Source organism: Onychostoma macrolepis, chromosome 15, assembly GCF_012432095.1.
Source record: "Onychostoma macrolepis isolate SWU-2019 chromosome 15, ASM1243209v1, whole genome shotgun sequence".
Taxonomy (NCBI): Eukaryota; Metazoa; Chordata; class Actinopteri; order Cypriniformes; family Cyprinidae; genus Onychostoma; species Onychostoma macrolepis.
This window is the reverse complement of record NC_081169.1, coordinates 1,005,276-1,021,057: the sequence shown is the minus strand read 5'-3', so window position 1 is coordinate 1,021,057 and position 15,782 is coordinate 1,005,276. Positions and strand designations below refer to the sequence as shown.

The following is a 15,782-nucleotide window of genomic DNA, read 5'->3' as shown; positions in this document are numbered from 1 at the left end:
GCTTCTACCATCAGGCGGTCCAGAGAAGGTGCCGTCTGTTACAGTCTAACACAGAATATCATCCGAGATATTTATTTTCTGATCGTATCTTTTCATACAACACGCTGGACCGACAATCCCGGATGAGCCCCCATCCAATGTTTGGAGATAAGAGTTCTGGCACTCACTTATTGGAAATGAAAATGACAGATCAATGTAATAAAATCACTCTCTTCCTATCATGAGGTAATGTCATTGTCTTTCTGTCAGTTTTCATCCCACCGTTGCTCATAATTCACATCCTCAGAATGGAGCAGGCGACCTCAGAAGCCACCTGATTAAAAATGCATAGCACTGTTTCTCTGTGGGTTTCAATGGACCCATTATAGCCAGAACCAACTCAAACTAAACACCCCTCCTGATGCTCTCGCACGGCAGGCTTTGTTGCTCGCAAAGAACCCAACAAATGCCTTATGAGATATTTTAGATTATACAGTTCATGTTACAGGGTAACAAGATTAGTAAGGACTGAGTAATACAGATGCTATTGTTTTCTGGAGCTTCTTCTAATTACAGGTCAGTATCTGTGCTATTTGCTACTTTTATTGCTACTCATACATCTGCCTAGGTTTTTGTTTGTTTGTTTTTCAAACAATTAATAAACTCTGGCCCATAATTATTTGTGCTAGGCACATGAATGATTCCTCAAAACATGCGTGTTGAGGACGAGAAAGCAGGTGGAAAATGCCATACAGTATCTTCAGACAATACAATCAAAGACTTAACAAGTGTGGTAAACAAACAGGCTACCACCTTATCTAGTTGTTGTTGCTTTTGTAAGTTATTATAGTAATATGTAACATGGGCACAGTAATTTAGTGTAGAATGGCTGATACAACCTCAAAAATGTCTCAGTGAAACCTCAATAAAACAGGCTAATGCCTTTCTAATGTCTACTATGTGGATATATCTGTATTTTATGTATTTACAATTGTGCTACTTTGTAAGGTCTTTACAGAAAAGTGTGCTGTACAGAATCGTTTTTATGTGCAAATGGAGACTTAATTGTATTATGGGCCTAGAAATGGCAGAATGACTGTGCAGTATACATTTACCAAAGTTTGCTTGTAAGGCTCCAGTCGATATTCACTTCTCATAAACAGAGCTAATGTCCAATTGGTCAAATGTGATTACTGGAGCATTATGCTGTAAAATACACTGGAACAGAGTCAAGTTGGCCAGCCAGACTCATGAGGGATCATGTTTCTCACTGCAATCGCTCTCATTTACTGAAATGTGATACGTGGTGTCATTAGTAAAACATTGAAATACGTTTGCTGACAGGGACTGCTGATGTACGTTTCAATGGCCACTTCTTCATACTGCCTTTTAGTGTAATGATGAACAAATCATAATACATAAAGGTTTTTCATACTGTCATTCTTCAAAGATAGTGCTACTGTGTGACTGTATATCAAAAAATCTAATTTGCCGTTCATCCTTTACAATACTATGACTGTATTTTGTTTTATAGCCATTGTTCTACAACTGAATGACAGCTGTTTTCTATTGTATTGCTGTATTACTGTAATATCTTTTACAATATCAAGGAAGTGATTTTCAAATGTGGTCATGTGATCTTGTGTTACAAGTTCTCAAGATGTGTTGTGCATGTACGAATGTAAGTAGTATTCAGTTTGTTTTTACTTTAATGTAATACTCAATATTTTTCATCAGTGATAGAAATACAGTATGCTGTTAGAGGGTTAAGAGGTACTTTAAGCAAAGTTCAGTTTGTAGGAAAATATTCATTAGTTGCTACGCTAGCCAAATATGAGTGTGTCCAGAGAAGAGACAACCAAATGTATTACGCTGAGAGCAGAGAAGGAGTTTTGGTTTCAAACAAGGTTGGGATATTTTTCAGTGAGGCATTGCAGACAGGTGCAGTAATGGCTGGATATTGCCAGTCTAAAGAAGTGAATCTCATTTAGTCCAGTCAAGACTAGATTAAGTCTAATACCGATCATTTTTGTCCTTATTACATATGTTTCTCCAGTTTTTAAAATATTGCAAATCAGCGTAAGCTTAAATGTACACTTGGACATCACTGGTAGTTCCTATTGAACTGTTTTAAACCCTACTCTGAAGTAGGAGCTAATTTAGTTCCCCCAAAGGAGTCCTAGAACTAAATATGTTCCAAGTTCTTGCTGTGTGAACACCAAAAAGCAGGCACTTCTGCCAATAGTTTTAGGAACTATTCCTCCGGTGCGAAAGCCCCTTATCTTTCTGAAGGTGTCTGCACAGAAGTTCATGGAGTTTTCTGCCCCATTTTTTATTTTTATTAATGTGGTATCATGTTTCAGATTTTCCTTTGAATCAGGACTGCAGCTGTGGTTTCAAAATGTTTTTTTGGAGTTGAAATGTCCACCAACAGGGTTTGGTACAAAGTCAGGAAAGGCTACTGCTGCAACATGGCCTTGTTTCGTCCTAATGGGTGAAGCTATTGGAAAGCGTCCCTATGTTTTACCACCCGTTTTAATATCCTCATCCGTTCAGGATGACCCATGACTCAGCTTCATCTGTTTCTGTGGCTGCTTCTCCACAGGGAAATATCCACTGATCTCTTGGACTTCCTGAAGATGGAGAGGTGGTGGAGAGGAGGGAGCGATTCCTGTCACTGTTCGAAACGTTTGTGACCCTGTCTGTGAAATCCAGGCTAAAGTCTGAAAGTCTAATTATGAGATAACAAGCATCAAAGTTTGATTTCAACCATTAATTTCACTATGAGTTCAATCTTTGACATGCCCTTACTCAGTCAGTATTAAAGATATCAAGGTTACATTTTATAGAAAGTTCTCTACCTTATGAAGAAGAAAAAAAAAAAAGACTTCATCTGGGTTTTCACAGCCATGGTCACATTTATTAACCAATTTTATAATTAAAAATTGCATATGTGTATGTAAAAATACATGTGGATGTTGTAACAAGATATTTAATATCATTTAAAAAATGAATGAATGTCTTATAATAAACTATCAACATGTACATTTAATAGTCTTAAAAAAATTAATTTACTACTTGGTTACTTTTCTAGCAGGCATTCTGTTCTATTCTCAAATAAATGACACTGCTGCACACTGCACAGTAAAACCTCCAGTGTTAAATCAACACTCCCAGTGTATATATAATCCACACTCAGAGTGTTAAAAAAGTAACACTGAAGCAGTGTTAAAGCTAATGAGATAATTAGTGTAGTAATTGAGTGATGATTGAGCATTAATGAAGAACACCTGCTGTTAACAAACTGAACCATTTAAAGAAAGAGAAAGAAGAACAGAAAAAAGAGACGAGACGAGCAGAAATACAACTGACTTCAGTCACAGCCTTCGATGAAATCAACACAAGATAAAAGAAGACGTTTAATCATCCTCTGCTGAGATCTTGAGAGATTTAATAACTCCATAAACAGCATCACCGGCTTCACACGTTACTAACCAGATTGACTTTAGATGTTGATGTTTTAGTTTCGTTTGAATTACCATTATCGAGGTCAGTGTTTGCTTTAGTTGGGCTCTTGACCCTTGACTTAAAACATTACAATTATTTTGGCTGCCATAACTGTGTGTTTGTTTAGAACTTAGAATTTCACTTTCTGGAATGGACTCTAACATTGGGCTGGAGCTGCAGCCAACACTGGACTGTGCTCAGGGGCTGAAGCTGATGGGGATTGGAGAAGATCTTGGAAGAGTGGAGAACTTCTTCATTGCCAGCTTAGATGACATAACTGGCAGGTCTACTAATTTGGAAATTAGATCCATATTTATTACAACACCCTAGTTGGGCAGCGGGCTATGAAACTTCACCAACCGTAAAAGGAGAGCCACACATCACCAGCACCATATCCAAATAACTTTCCAAGCTGAAGTAAGAGTCACCTGCTGGCATTCAAGGGGCAATGTGTGAGTCCAGCCCACTCCAAAAGTGTTCTCACAACGTTTGATCAGTCCATAATGAAAAGTGTCTATATTGCAGGAATTCCTCCATGTGAAATCCTCCACAGAATTCAATTGCCTGTCCATTTTGAAAGATGGAGCACAGTATATCTTCCACTGAGTCCATTTTAGAGGTCTAACCTTCTGTAGTGAATGAAAAGAGACAAGAGTTATTTGGACTCGTGCGGGATTTCAAAAAGGCTCAAAACAGGAGAGATACTCCCCAGGGGAATGGTCTAATGTCCATATACTAGACTAGACCCCGACTGAATGGTGAGCAAGTCCTTGAAAGCATGAGCTGAGTGATTAGATGATTGCTGTGCTGAGGTGATCGGGTATCAGAGATCATGACAAGTAGCTGCTTATCGGAGAACAGTTCATACATTAGACTTTGTTGATGTCAACACAGAGTCATCCTCTATGACAAATAATTCAGTCAGCTCTAAATTATTTTGTCAGTATGGTATGCTGAATCTAGCATGTTGTTATTATGCTGGCATGTCTCCATTGACAGCAGTTCCTCATGTCCTTATAACTGCTCAATCAGAGTTGCAGTAAGTCCATCTTGTTGTCAAGTGAGTGAACATTAGCCAAAAAGAGTGTGTCTTTTATTAGCCTGTAGGGTCAAAAATAATCAAAGACTTCTTCTTTCCTGTCTCAAATACATCTTGAGTAACAAAAGGTCCATTTGAAATTCCTGATGGCACCGAGGGGCTGATATCGATCTAGGCCTGATGGACAACATGTGTATACATCAGTGGCCTGCTAATTCTCACACCTTTTGCACTGATTGGGCAGTTTGAATGTCTCACATTTGGTTTTTAGTCACATGGTCAGGGAAGAGACAAAAGAAGATGGTAACTGTTGCTCTGTCTCTTTTTCTTTGCTGGTGCTCTCTTCTTGGGGCTCTTCCCTCTTTTCTCCCTCTCTCTCTCTCTCTCTCTCTCTCTCTCTCTCTCTGAGGTAATATTTTACATACATGCTGGGTAAAACAAACTGTTTATATTTTACCATCCTTCATCTATTCTGTACTCAATTCATGTGTAAAGTGTTATACCATCATGATCATAACGTTTCTTTAGTCATTCGGCAATCCTACAGCCTGAACCACTATAGGCAAACCACCCTTACAAGCCTTTAGCCTGGATATCAGGCCAGCCTACTTTCCCCTCTTCTGCATTCAAGTGCACTAGGGGTGGGCGTATCGATCCTAATATCGATAGTATCGATACTAGCCTGATAAGATCGATATTTTAAGTTATTTTTTCTCCTATACACTTAATACATTGTTTAATACATTCATATATTCCGGTGTGTATTACTCCTCCAGCTAACTGTCCTCTGCAGGAGACCAGGTCTGCCCAAAACTGCTTATCTTATGCAATCACTTTGCTGGGATTATTGAGTTGAAGGAGTTCAGATAAACTGTACTTCACCACACTATTTAGTAATACACTTACTGATAACTGAGAAGCGTGAATACGTTGAACAGCCTACCTTGTTTATATTCCGTGGATCCTCTCTAAAATGGTGCCATGGTGACGCGGAGGAGACGAATTGTTGAATAAAGTTATTTTGTTTTCTTTGTGCACAAAAAGTATTCTCGTATCTTTTTAAAATTACGGCTGAACCACTGATGTCACATAGATAATTTTAACGATGTCCTTGCTATGTTTCTGAACCTTGACCGTGGTAGTATCCTTGCTGTCAATGGGAGGGTCAGAGAGCTCTTGGAATTCATCAAAAATATCTTGATTTGTGTTCCGAAGACAAACAGAGGTCTAATGGGTTTGGAAAGACATGAAGGTGAGTAATTAATGACAGAATTTTCACTGTCCCTTTAACTTTGCATTTTTTCCTCCCAAAATTTCATATTTGTATATTTAAAAAAAAAAAATCTGATTTAACACACCAAGCTCTTAACATTATGCTATTAGAAGTTTGTAGTGTAAATGCATTCATGCTACATTTCAGCTTCATTAAACTGTCTTTGTAAATGCATCTAAATGCCACTTCAGCTGCTTCTGTTTCTTCTGCAGTGGAAATATCAATTGCTAATACTGATTTCATTTGACTGGTAACAACCCTATATTGTCTTATTATATTAAGTGAAATTATTAATAAAATGTAAAAATTTGATTTAAAGATGACACATGCATTTAATACAGTTAAGGAAAATGCCCTTTAAATAGGCAAAAAAAAAAAAGACCTGGATATCAATTAAAATAAATTATAGTATGCAGCAACTTCAAATAAAACATAATTTCCCAACAACAAAATTGTGGCCAGTGAAAATGCTGAGTGGTTAGTAAGTTTGGAAAACCACTAGAAAGAAATTAGTTGATTAGTTTGTAGAAAATACAAAATGGGAAATGATCACAAAAGGAGTTTGCTTTGTATAATATTCTCTGTAGGGCTGTGGAGACTGTGCAGAGGTTAGTCAGACTGTCTACATTTTAAGTTATTTTGCACCACCCATAAATATGATTAAATTCATACATTTCATATAGCAATTTATTTGTAGCATTTGTATTTATTGATCTCCTTTTTGCAGTTTGTCTGTATCCATTTATAATGAATGAGGTTGGGTCATTGTTTTATTATTATTGATCACTGTAAATATAATTCAAATGATTTATTAATAGGTTTGTGACTGAGTGTATTTTTAAGTGGCTCTGGCACTGAAACAAGCACAGATGCTGCACTATAATTGCAAGGAAAGAAAATGTGAACCTTTTATATATACCTGCATTTTTGCATAAAGTCTGGATTTACTAAAGACAGCGACGAAAAGGTGTAGACAGTTATTTTGCAGCTAATATTATTGCATACGCATTTGTTTCTCTTTCAGACACAACATTTATGGGAGGACAGTAATTAAACAAATCATGTAAGGTGATGTACTAGGGCTTGCACTGTCAGTGTTGGGATCCTGCCTTTCATGTTTTGTAGTTGTCTCTTGTGTTGAAGCATCTTTTGCTTGATTGTGTTCCAAGCTGTTTTAATTTGGTTCCCATTTTTGGGTTTCTGCTCTTGCAACGGTGTTTTGTTTTAAAGCTTTGTTGACTTAAGTCTGGACCATGTTTGTTTGTTTTCTCATCTCATTAATCATTTTTGCTGTTTAAAAAAAAAAAAAAAAAAAGGGGGTACCGGAACTTTTTTTCCCACTTCAATCACTGTAAATAGGTTGACAAGCCGGTAGGACATTCAGTTACTGCATTCGGACCAAATGCAATGATTGGATGAACATTTTATAGTCGTGTAATGTCTCTCCCTATTTGGCCCGAGCTGCTGAGTGAATTGTGTTGCTGCTCATTCGATTATTAGCACCGCCTGTGTTTTGGCGTGTTTAAACATACCTCTTTCATTAATTTGTGTGAAGTATTGAGTTTCACCAAGAAGTCTTTATGTGTCTTTGGATTTGCACTTTGCCCACTTTTTGTTTCTTGTATTTTCATGAACTTGAGATCTCCAGTAAAGCACGTTTGGTTCAGTTATCTGCCTCCTGCTGCATGTTGTTCTTCTGTCTCTGGGTCCATCTGTTGTCTGCCATCTGCAGTATCTCAGTGGTGAAGGAGCAGTTCAGGCGACTGGAAGAGCAGAGTTCGATCTCAGTCACACATACGCATGTATCCTGATCTCGAGGGCGTGCTGGCACCTGGCTGAAGGGCTGAGCCGGATCGGGGGGATTTGCTGTAGCATTGTTTAACAGCAGAGGTTGAGCAGTATCAAGAATAATAGAGGCTGGCTGTTTGTCTCGTTAAATGATGGAGGTGAAGCCATGCGGAAAGGAAGTGAAGGGTGTGGAAGGAATGTTGCAGCGGTTGGTAAGGCGAGGAGGCTGGATGGTGCCTGATAGATATATACCTTTATTTAACCAGGAAAAGACTCACTGAGATTAAAATCTCAAAGTTACAACAAACATTGCAAACCAACATATAACAAGTTAAAAACAATTACACACTGTTAGGTTGCTCTCTAGATTACATAGCAAAGACTTAAAATAATTATAAGACACCAAGTTTTGTAACTTCATCTCCTTTTGGAGAAGGTTCCAATCTGAAGCGGCAACATATTTAAAAGAGGTTTTACCAAGCTCAGTTCTGACAAAGGGCACACAAAGATTATAATTTGATTGAGAACGTAATGAATCATTTCCAAAAAAAATTCTTTGTATAAAACAACATAGATAATTTGGCAAATGACCCAAAATTGACTTGTATATCAACAAGTGCCAGTGCATTTTTCTCAGAATTCTCAGAGGAGACCATGCAACTCTTTCATATAATTCACAGTGATGCGTTATAAATTTACAGTCAGTTATAAATCTCAGAGCACCATGGTACAAAGCATCCAAGGAAGAAAGAAGATAAGAGGGGGCATGCTGGTAAACCACATCCCCATAATCGAGAACCGGTAGAAATGGAGCAGACACTAATTTTTTTCTCACCTTAAATGAGAAGCATGACTTATTTCTAAAATAAAACCCTAACTTCTTCTTTAATTTTTTACTCAGATACTTAATATGTGAACCAAAACGTAATTTGTCACCGATAATAATACCCAGATATTTGTACTCTGACACTGAGGTAACTTGGCTCCCCTGGGAAGTCTGAAGAATAATAGAATTCTCTAAAGAAGTTCTAGAATTTGAAAATAGCATACATTTCGTTTTTTCAACATTTAAAACCAACTTTAAAGCACTAAACCTGTTTTGGATAATATCAAAAACAGACGGTAATGCAGTCACTGATTGTTGCTTAGAGGGAGCTGAACAATATACAATAGTATCATCTGCGTAGAAATGGAACCTTGCTTTATCAATATTAAAATCAAGGCAATTTATATATACACTGAATAATAATGGTCCCAGCACAGATCCCTGTGGAACTCCCTTGACAACCTCCAAAAGATCTGACTGAACACCTTCCACCTGGACACATTGGGTTCTACCCTTTCAGTAAGCAGCGAACCATAAAATAACATGATCTGATAGTCCTACCCATCTAAGCCTATCTAATAATATATTGTGATCCACAGTATCGAAGGCCTTGGATAAGTCAATAAAAAGACATGCACAATGTTGTTTATTATCCAAGGACTCCACGATGTTGTTTAAAACTTTTAAGGTGGCTGTAATAGTACTGTGTCCTTTACGGAAACCAGACTGATTACTAGACAAGATGTTATAATCATTTAAATACTGTCTCAGCTGTTTATTAACTACACTGTAAAAAAAAAATCGTAATTTTATGGAAAATAACTGATTTTTTTCAGGTTGTTTTCTTTTATTTTGAATTGCAGTCAAAACTCTGTACAATTATCTCTGAATTAACTACTTGGCTGTTATTTTAAGGATTATGACATTAATGACAAATTACAATAATTCACGTTTTTTAATACAGAAAAACTACTCTATTTTATACAGTACATTTTCTGTTTTCTTAAATTATAAACAAATGTATGTAAAATTATAAAAATAATCTGTAATTAATAAAATAACAAAACCGTTAGATGATTAAATGGTCAAATGACCGGCAGCAACAGCTGCCAAACAAAAACCATGAAATTAAAGTAAAATATCCTTATTTAAATAATCTGACAAACACTGTTATTTTACAGGTATTTCCTGAATTTTTATGATCAAACACCTTCACTGTAAAACAAAAGACAAAAAACGGTCAAATGACTGGCAGCACAGGGTGCCAAACTAAAACTTTAAAATTAAATTAAAATCTCCTTATTTAAACAAGCTGACAACACTGTTCATTTACAGGAATTTCATAAATTATTACAATCAAACACCTTCACTGTAAAATTAACTAATTAACTAATTAATTAATTAAATGTTACATGACTGGCAGCAACAGAACATTAAACACTAATAGATCTCTCTAGATCTCAGCATCTTCACTTATTACAAACCAGTCTGACTTTATTTATTTCATACAAAACTTAACAGAGGTTTAGATGTCAATGTTTTATTGAAAATAATAAAGTTTGAAATCACCATTGTGGAGATAAGAGTTCGCTTTAGTTGGGCTTCTGACTCTTCACTTTATAATATCAGCTTTTCTCTAGCTGTTGTGACTTTGCTAGCGAGAAATTACTCTGATCAGATGAACCTGGTTACTTATTGATGATGAGTTAATCATCATATAGTAGCCTGATCACATCATGAGTATTGTCTTTGAGTATGTTAGCATTTAATGTTTTTTAATTTATTTATTAAATTAGTGTTTTTTATTTGTCTTTTTTTATACAGCGTTCTTGTGATGTTATGGCAGTCAGAGATCCATTTTTTTTATTATTATACAGAAAGTGTCTTGAAAGTTTTTTGATTCACAGAAACATCAAGAATCAGCACATGAATCTCAACAATGGTGACAATCAACAAAAAGCTGGTTTTGTGACGATCAGAGCTGATCTGAATATTTTGTAGATTGTTACCATTGTTGAGGTTCATATGCAGATTCTTGATGTCTGTGACTCTACATGTTCTCACCTAAATAATTTTTTCAAACTACCTTACAAACCTTCAAAATATCAAAGCAGGGCCATATTTCAAGCAATAAAATTGTAACACTACAACAAAATGAAATTAATAAATTTAACATGTTCCGACATTTCTGATGAGGCTAGTGAGTTAGGCCACTACACAATGACAAAACCATCATCAGCATGTTAACCACTTCATCTGATCAGAATTTTTCTTGCAGGTTTTGCTATAACAAACACACAGTTACAGCAGCCAGAGAAAAAAAACATTGTTAATAAGTGAAGGGTCAGAAGCCCAACTTAAGCAAACGCTTATCTCCACAATGGTGACTTCAAACTTGATTAATTTCAATAAAATATTGACATCTAAACCTCTGTTAATTCTCAATAAGTTTTGTATGAAATAAATAAGTCAGACTGGTTTGTAATAAGTGAAGATGCTGAGATGTAGAGAGATCTGTTAGTGTTTAATGTTCTGTTGGGATTTAAAGGGTTTCTGTTGTCTGTGTTTTGTGGGTCACCATCGTGCTGAAGAGTAGAGTGTGTGCTTCAATCCAGGAGAAGACCAAGTGATACAGATGTTATGCTGAATGTAGTTTTATTTAAAAGCAGTAACTGTGGAGTTGTTGATGTAGTGTTAGTTATTCGCACGTATGCTGTTGTTAGATGATGGTTAACTGCAAAAAAAAAAAAAAAATTCACAGAGAATGTTTCACAATTATAATCCAGACACTACCTGTAAAGTAAAAAAAAAAAAAAATTAAGAAAAAACAAGGATGTTGTACCTTAATTGTACAGTTTTTGTTTGGCAGCTGCTTCTGCCATTCATTGACCGTTTTTAAAAAAACGTTCTTTAACCGTTATTTCCATTAATGGTAAACGCTTGGCACCCTGTGCTGCCAAGCATTTCACTGTTTTTTTACATTAAATTTTTTACAGTGTAGATTTTCCTAAATTTTTGAGAGAATACATAGCTTTGATATAGGTCTGTGATTATCCATTGAAGAAAGATCATCCCCTTTTGACAGAGGAACAACAAATGCTGATTTCCAAATGCTAAATAGAATAAATTAATTAAATTAATTTTATCCCAATCGATTTGAGCGATATCATATAAAAAAGTATATAGTCATATATAGTGCTGCTTGCATCCTCGAGTGAAGCTCTGAGTCGTCTGTCTCGAGAGCACTGCTAATCTTTTCAGAAAAGACTTCAAGTGTAGTTTCAATTTTGGTCTTCCTTTTTCTACTCTTGGCAGACGTACCTGTAAGAAAGAGGAAAACATTTTGGTACAAGTTTATATAAACAAATAAATAATTAATCTAGTGGTGTGTCAAAATACGTGGAAAAAGAAAGGTTTGCAGTAATTTAATTGTATTCAATACAGTAATTACAGTACAGCAGTGTTGGGCACGTTACTTAAAAAAAGTAATTAGTTATAGTTACTAGTTACTTCTCACAAACAGTAACTGAGTTAGTAACTGAGTTACATCATTATAAAAGTAACTAATTACCAGGGAAAGTAACTATTGCGTTACTTTAATTTTAAGTTCAAATATGTCAAATAACTTGGGTGCCCCCCGATATTAAATGAATGAAATGGACACTAAATAGAATAAATTATTATTATAAAACATTGTACACTAATCTATTTTAATATTTCTGTGGGACAATGTGAGAGACACCTATCAAATTCAATATATTATTGTAAATATTATCAAGCAATTATATAAAGCTTATGTTTGTAAAACGGTAGTTTTTTTTAATTTTTTTTTTTAATATCTGACACTCAAGAATCAGTCAGTTAAGCATTATAATATGATATTATGATAATTTAGCATTATATGATGATAGAACTTTAGTAATTAGAATAAAATTATTAGATAAAAGCTGAAGAATTCCAAAAGGAACTCCGTTATTTTGACAGGAAAATACAACAAAGAATATAATTTACATGTAGCGCGTCAATTCTGCATGTTATGAAAGATGTTATGAAATCTCGCTCTGTATCTTTCTTTGCGCGTGTGAGAAAGCGACGGTGAGCCGTGCGCCTACTAGAGTTTACGGTATGTCAAATACAGCTACACTGTACGTCCATTCAGATAAACTGAAAAATTAAATGATAATAATATTATAATAAATTATAGTAACGCCGCATTTTATTGTCAGTAACGGCGTTGTAACGGGGGAAACAGTAATTAGTTTGATTACTCGTTACTGAAAAAATAACGCCGTTAGTAACGCCGTTTATTTATAACCCCGTTATTCCCATCACTGCAGTACAGTAATGTAAAAACACACTAGTGTTTCTCAGTACAGAATCAGTAGTGTCTGTTGGATATATGTCACAATACCTTACAGTAAACAGTTATTTTGTGCTGTAGCTTTTTATAAACAAAGTTTATAGACCACTTACATCCCAGACAGCAACATAGTGTCGGCCCAGATCCGCCCACATCTGGCCCGCGTGAAATCCATCGATGTGGGCGGATCTGGGCCGACACTGCTTGCTGTCTGGGATGGAGCATATGCAACTTTATGTTCTTCACTTTTGATTGCTGTGTCACTACATGCTCAACATGAACCTGTTATGATACGAGGCCTCATGTTTGGCTTGTATTGAGCTTTCACCCCAATTATTACGTCACATTCATTCTGTTGACTGTTCAGTCTGAGGTCGCACTGCAACAAACTGTATAGCATCAAAAGCTCAGACGGAGAGTGGTTTGTGCTGTTTATACTGTTACAAAAACAAAAAAAATCTATTTTAGGCTACTTTTGCCTTCGGTCTGAATGCCTTTCAGTCTTTACGGTGATATGCACTTTATAAAGGTCACAAAGATCACATGTATTTTCAACACTCACATCATGTTATAGAGTTGTTGTCAACTGAAAGATTTTTTGGAAAGATTTTTATTAATTTTTTCCCAGTGGAACATGTTGTTAAAGTACAGCACAATCTACGCCAGTGCCTCGTTTTCATTCCTGTCTTTATCTCACCCACTTTTTCATGTTTTTAACTTTTTCACATTTTCAGGGTTTGCAGAACCAGAATTTGTCATTGATGGGTAAACTTGATGGTGATTACGAGACCATAACAAATATAAAATTTGTGTTTTCCATTTGCACCCACACATGCCACACTGTAAACAGACCTTCTTTTGTGTTTACAGACATGACTAACATACAAGAACCAATCACGGAAACACAATTTGCTGCCAAATCTGACTCAACAGCTTAAAATTGTACTCAGCCAATGATAGAATTTTGAATATATATTTTAATACGATATAAAGCTTCCATAGTGCAAATTTAATACTAGGCCTATTCATTTTTCACTTAATCACAAGTAGCATATTTCCTGAAATGTAGTATAATGAAAAGGGAAGATGTTATAAGTGAATAATAACCTGCTATTAGTGTCTCAGCCCACCGGTAACAGCTCACCTGGCAGTGAGGTGGGTTAACAACAGCGCTGATACTTCACACTAACTAGCATTTTACGATTATGTGTGTCTTCTACTATGTTCAGATGTAGCGGGAAATTATAGCAAAGTTTAAGACAAACGCAAAAAAAGTTACAGATGTTGGAGCAAAAAGTGTTACAACGCTGCTCTATAATAATATAACCACTGACCTCTAGGGGTCCTCTGCTGTTACACCAATATACTTTTTTGCACAAAACCCCTTAAAACTTCTGATTTTGTTATTATATAATGTGTAGATTATTAAGCAATTCTTTTGTTTTAGTGATTTGATCTCTGTCTGGCTTCTGCTGTTATGGACATCTGCAGTAAACAAGCTCCAGTTCCCGCCACTTCCTGCTGTTGCCACTCGCGGAAACACCAGTGTGTGTGTGTGTGTGTGTGTGTGTGTGCCAGTGTGTGCATGAATGGGCTCCGCTTTGCCTGGCGTTATTGTCTCTTATCTGCAAGCACCAGGTCGCGGAAGCACCGGCGGGATTCTGCGGCTGTCGCTGCGCGAATGATGGTCGCACACATGGCGCATCACGGAGAAACGACGCCGCTGAGCGATGGGTGAGTCTCGGCGGAGAACTGCTGCATCGAGCCGCTTTAACATCACCATCTGCTCCATGCGCTCCACGCAAACAAAGAGCGTGCGCGAAACCGAAAGTTGCACAGTAATAACACTGCTGTTACGGGGGAGTAATGCTTCGCTTCAGTCAGGATTAGTCACATATATGAAGTTTATTCCACCGAGATAAACCCTCAGAAACGGCCGATGCACGGAGCTGAACGCGCGCGTCTCAGCACTGACCTCATTTACATCAGTTACGCGCGTCTCCATTAGATACAGTGTTTCTCTCTGGCTTCTGTTATTTCAAACGATAAGCTGAAAGTTCGGGATGATCTAGTCAAATTGTGCTTATGTAGGAATTGAAGCAAGCCACTTGGCGCGAATGTAACAGTAGTACTACGGAAAAGGGCGCTACCTATGAATATTAATAATTTAATATGACGTTGGCCAGTAGGATGAGCAGACGTTTGTAAGCGAGCACTAATACAGGTGTTATATATGAGTAGCTAATATGAGTATGCTAGATTTTAAGGGATAGTTCACCCAAAAAATATATATATATTTACTCAGCCTCAAGTTGTTCCGAGCCTGGATGAGTTTCTTTCATCAGCTGAACACAAAAGGTCTTTTGAAGAATGTTGGTAATGGGAACCAAAGAGTTTCTGATTCCCATTCACTTACATAGCATTATTTCCCATACTATGAAAGTCACTGGGGTCCATCAACTGTTCAATTACTCATATTCTTCAAAATATCTAATTACCAGTGGAAAACCAGCAAGAAAACCTGTTGAACACAATGGATGCAGCATCGGTATTGATGGTAAATTTGTTAAAATTAGTGAAAATATAATTTTTCATTTACAAAGCTAATTTGCATGTACAACAGCTTCATAAACATAATAAAAACATAAAAAGCAAAAACACATCCAATGCACATTTTTATTCATCATGTTGTGCAGAAAAGGTACTGACCAAAGTAGGATGCACGTTTGCACGGTTGTCTGAAGTTTAAAATCATCGGTGTACCCGTAAGTCAATCACATAATGGTTGGTTATGACGTTATGGCTCAGCCGCCTCGAACCTCCGCTGTAAACACAGGTATGCGGCGAAAACAAAACCATTGAGCGAAATACCGGAGTGAAGATGGCGGTGAACGACTTTTGCAGATTATGTGAAGTAAATCTACGCATCCACAATTATCACCTGGCCGAACTTTGGCCTCCCCAGTTTCTCGCTGACGATCGGTAACAGTTAATAAATTAAACTTTTCCC

General features: G+C 36.6%; 1 protein-coding gene and 1 long non-coding RNA gene across 3 annotated transcripts in view; one reads left to right on the top strand and one right to left on the bottom strand.

The window, feature by feature from the left end:
- Positions 1 to 11,138: 11,138 nt before the first annotated feature.
- Positions 11,139 to 15,378, bottom strand: LOC131520936 (uncharacterized). Its single transcript, XR_009266160.1, has 2 exons — positions 15,074 to 15,378; positions 11,139 to 11,733 (listed from the first exon to the last, which is right to left on the bottom strand). It is a non-coding gene; the product is annotated as an uncharacterized LOC131520936 (long non-coding RNA).
- si:dkeyp-97b10.3 (uncharacterized) overlaps positions 13,643 to 15,782 on the top strand; it is a 40,121-nt gene continuing 37,981 nt past the window's right edge. For both annotated transcript variants that reach the window (XM_058745503.1, XM_058745502.1), the window contains exon 1: positions 13,643 to 14,506. In XM_058745503.1, coding sequence (XP_058601486.1) covers positions 14,250 to 14,506 — 257 coding nt within the window. In that variant the 5' untranslated portion in view covers positions 13,643 to 14,249. The remainder of the gene's footprint in view (positions 14,507 to 15,782) is intronic.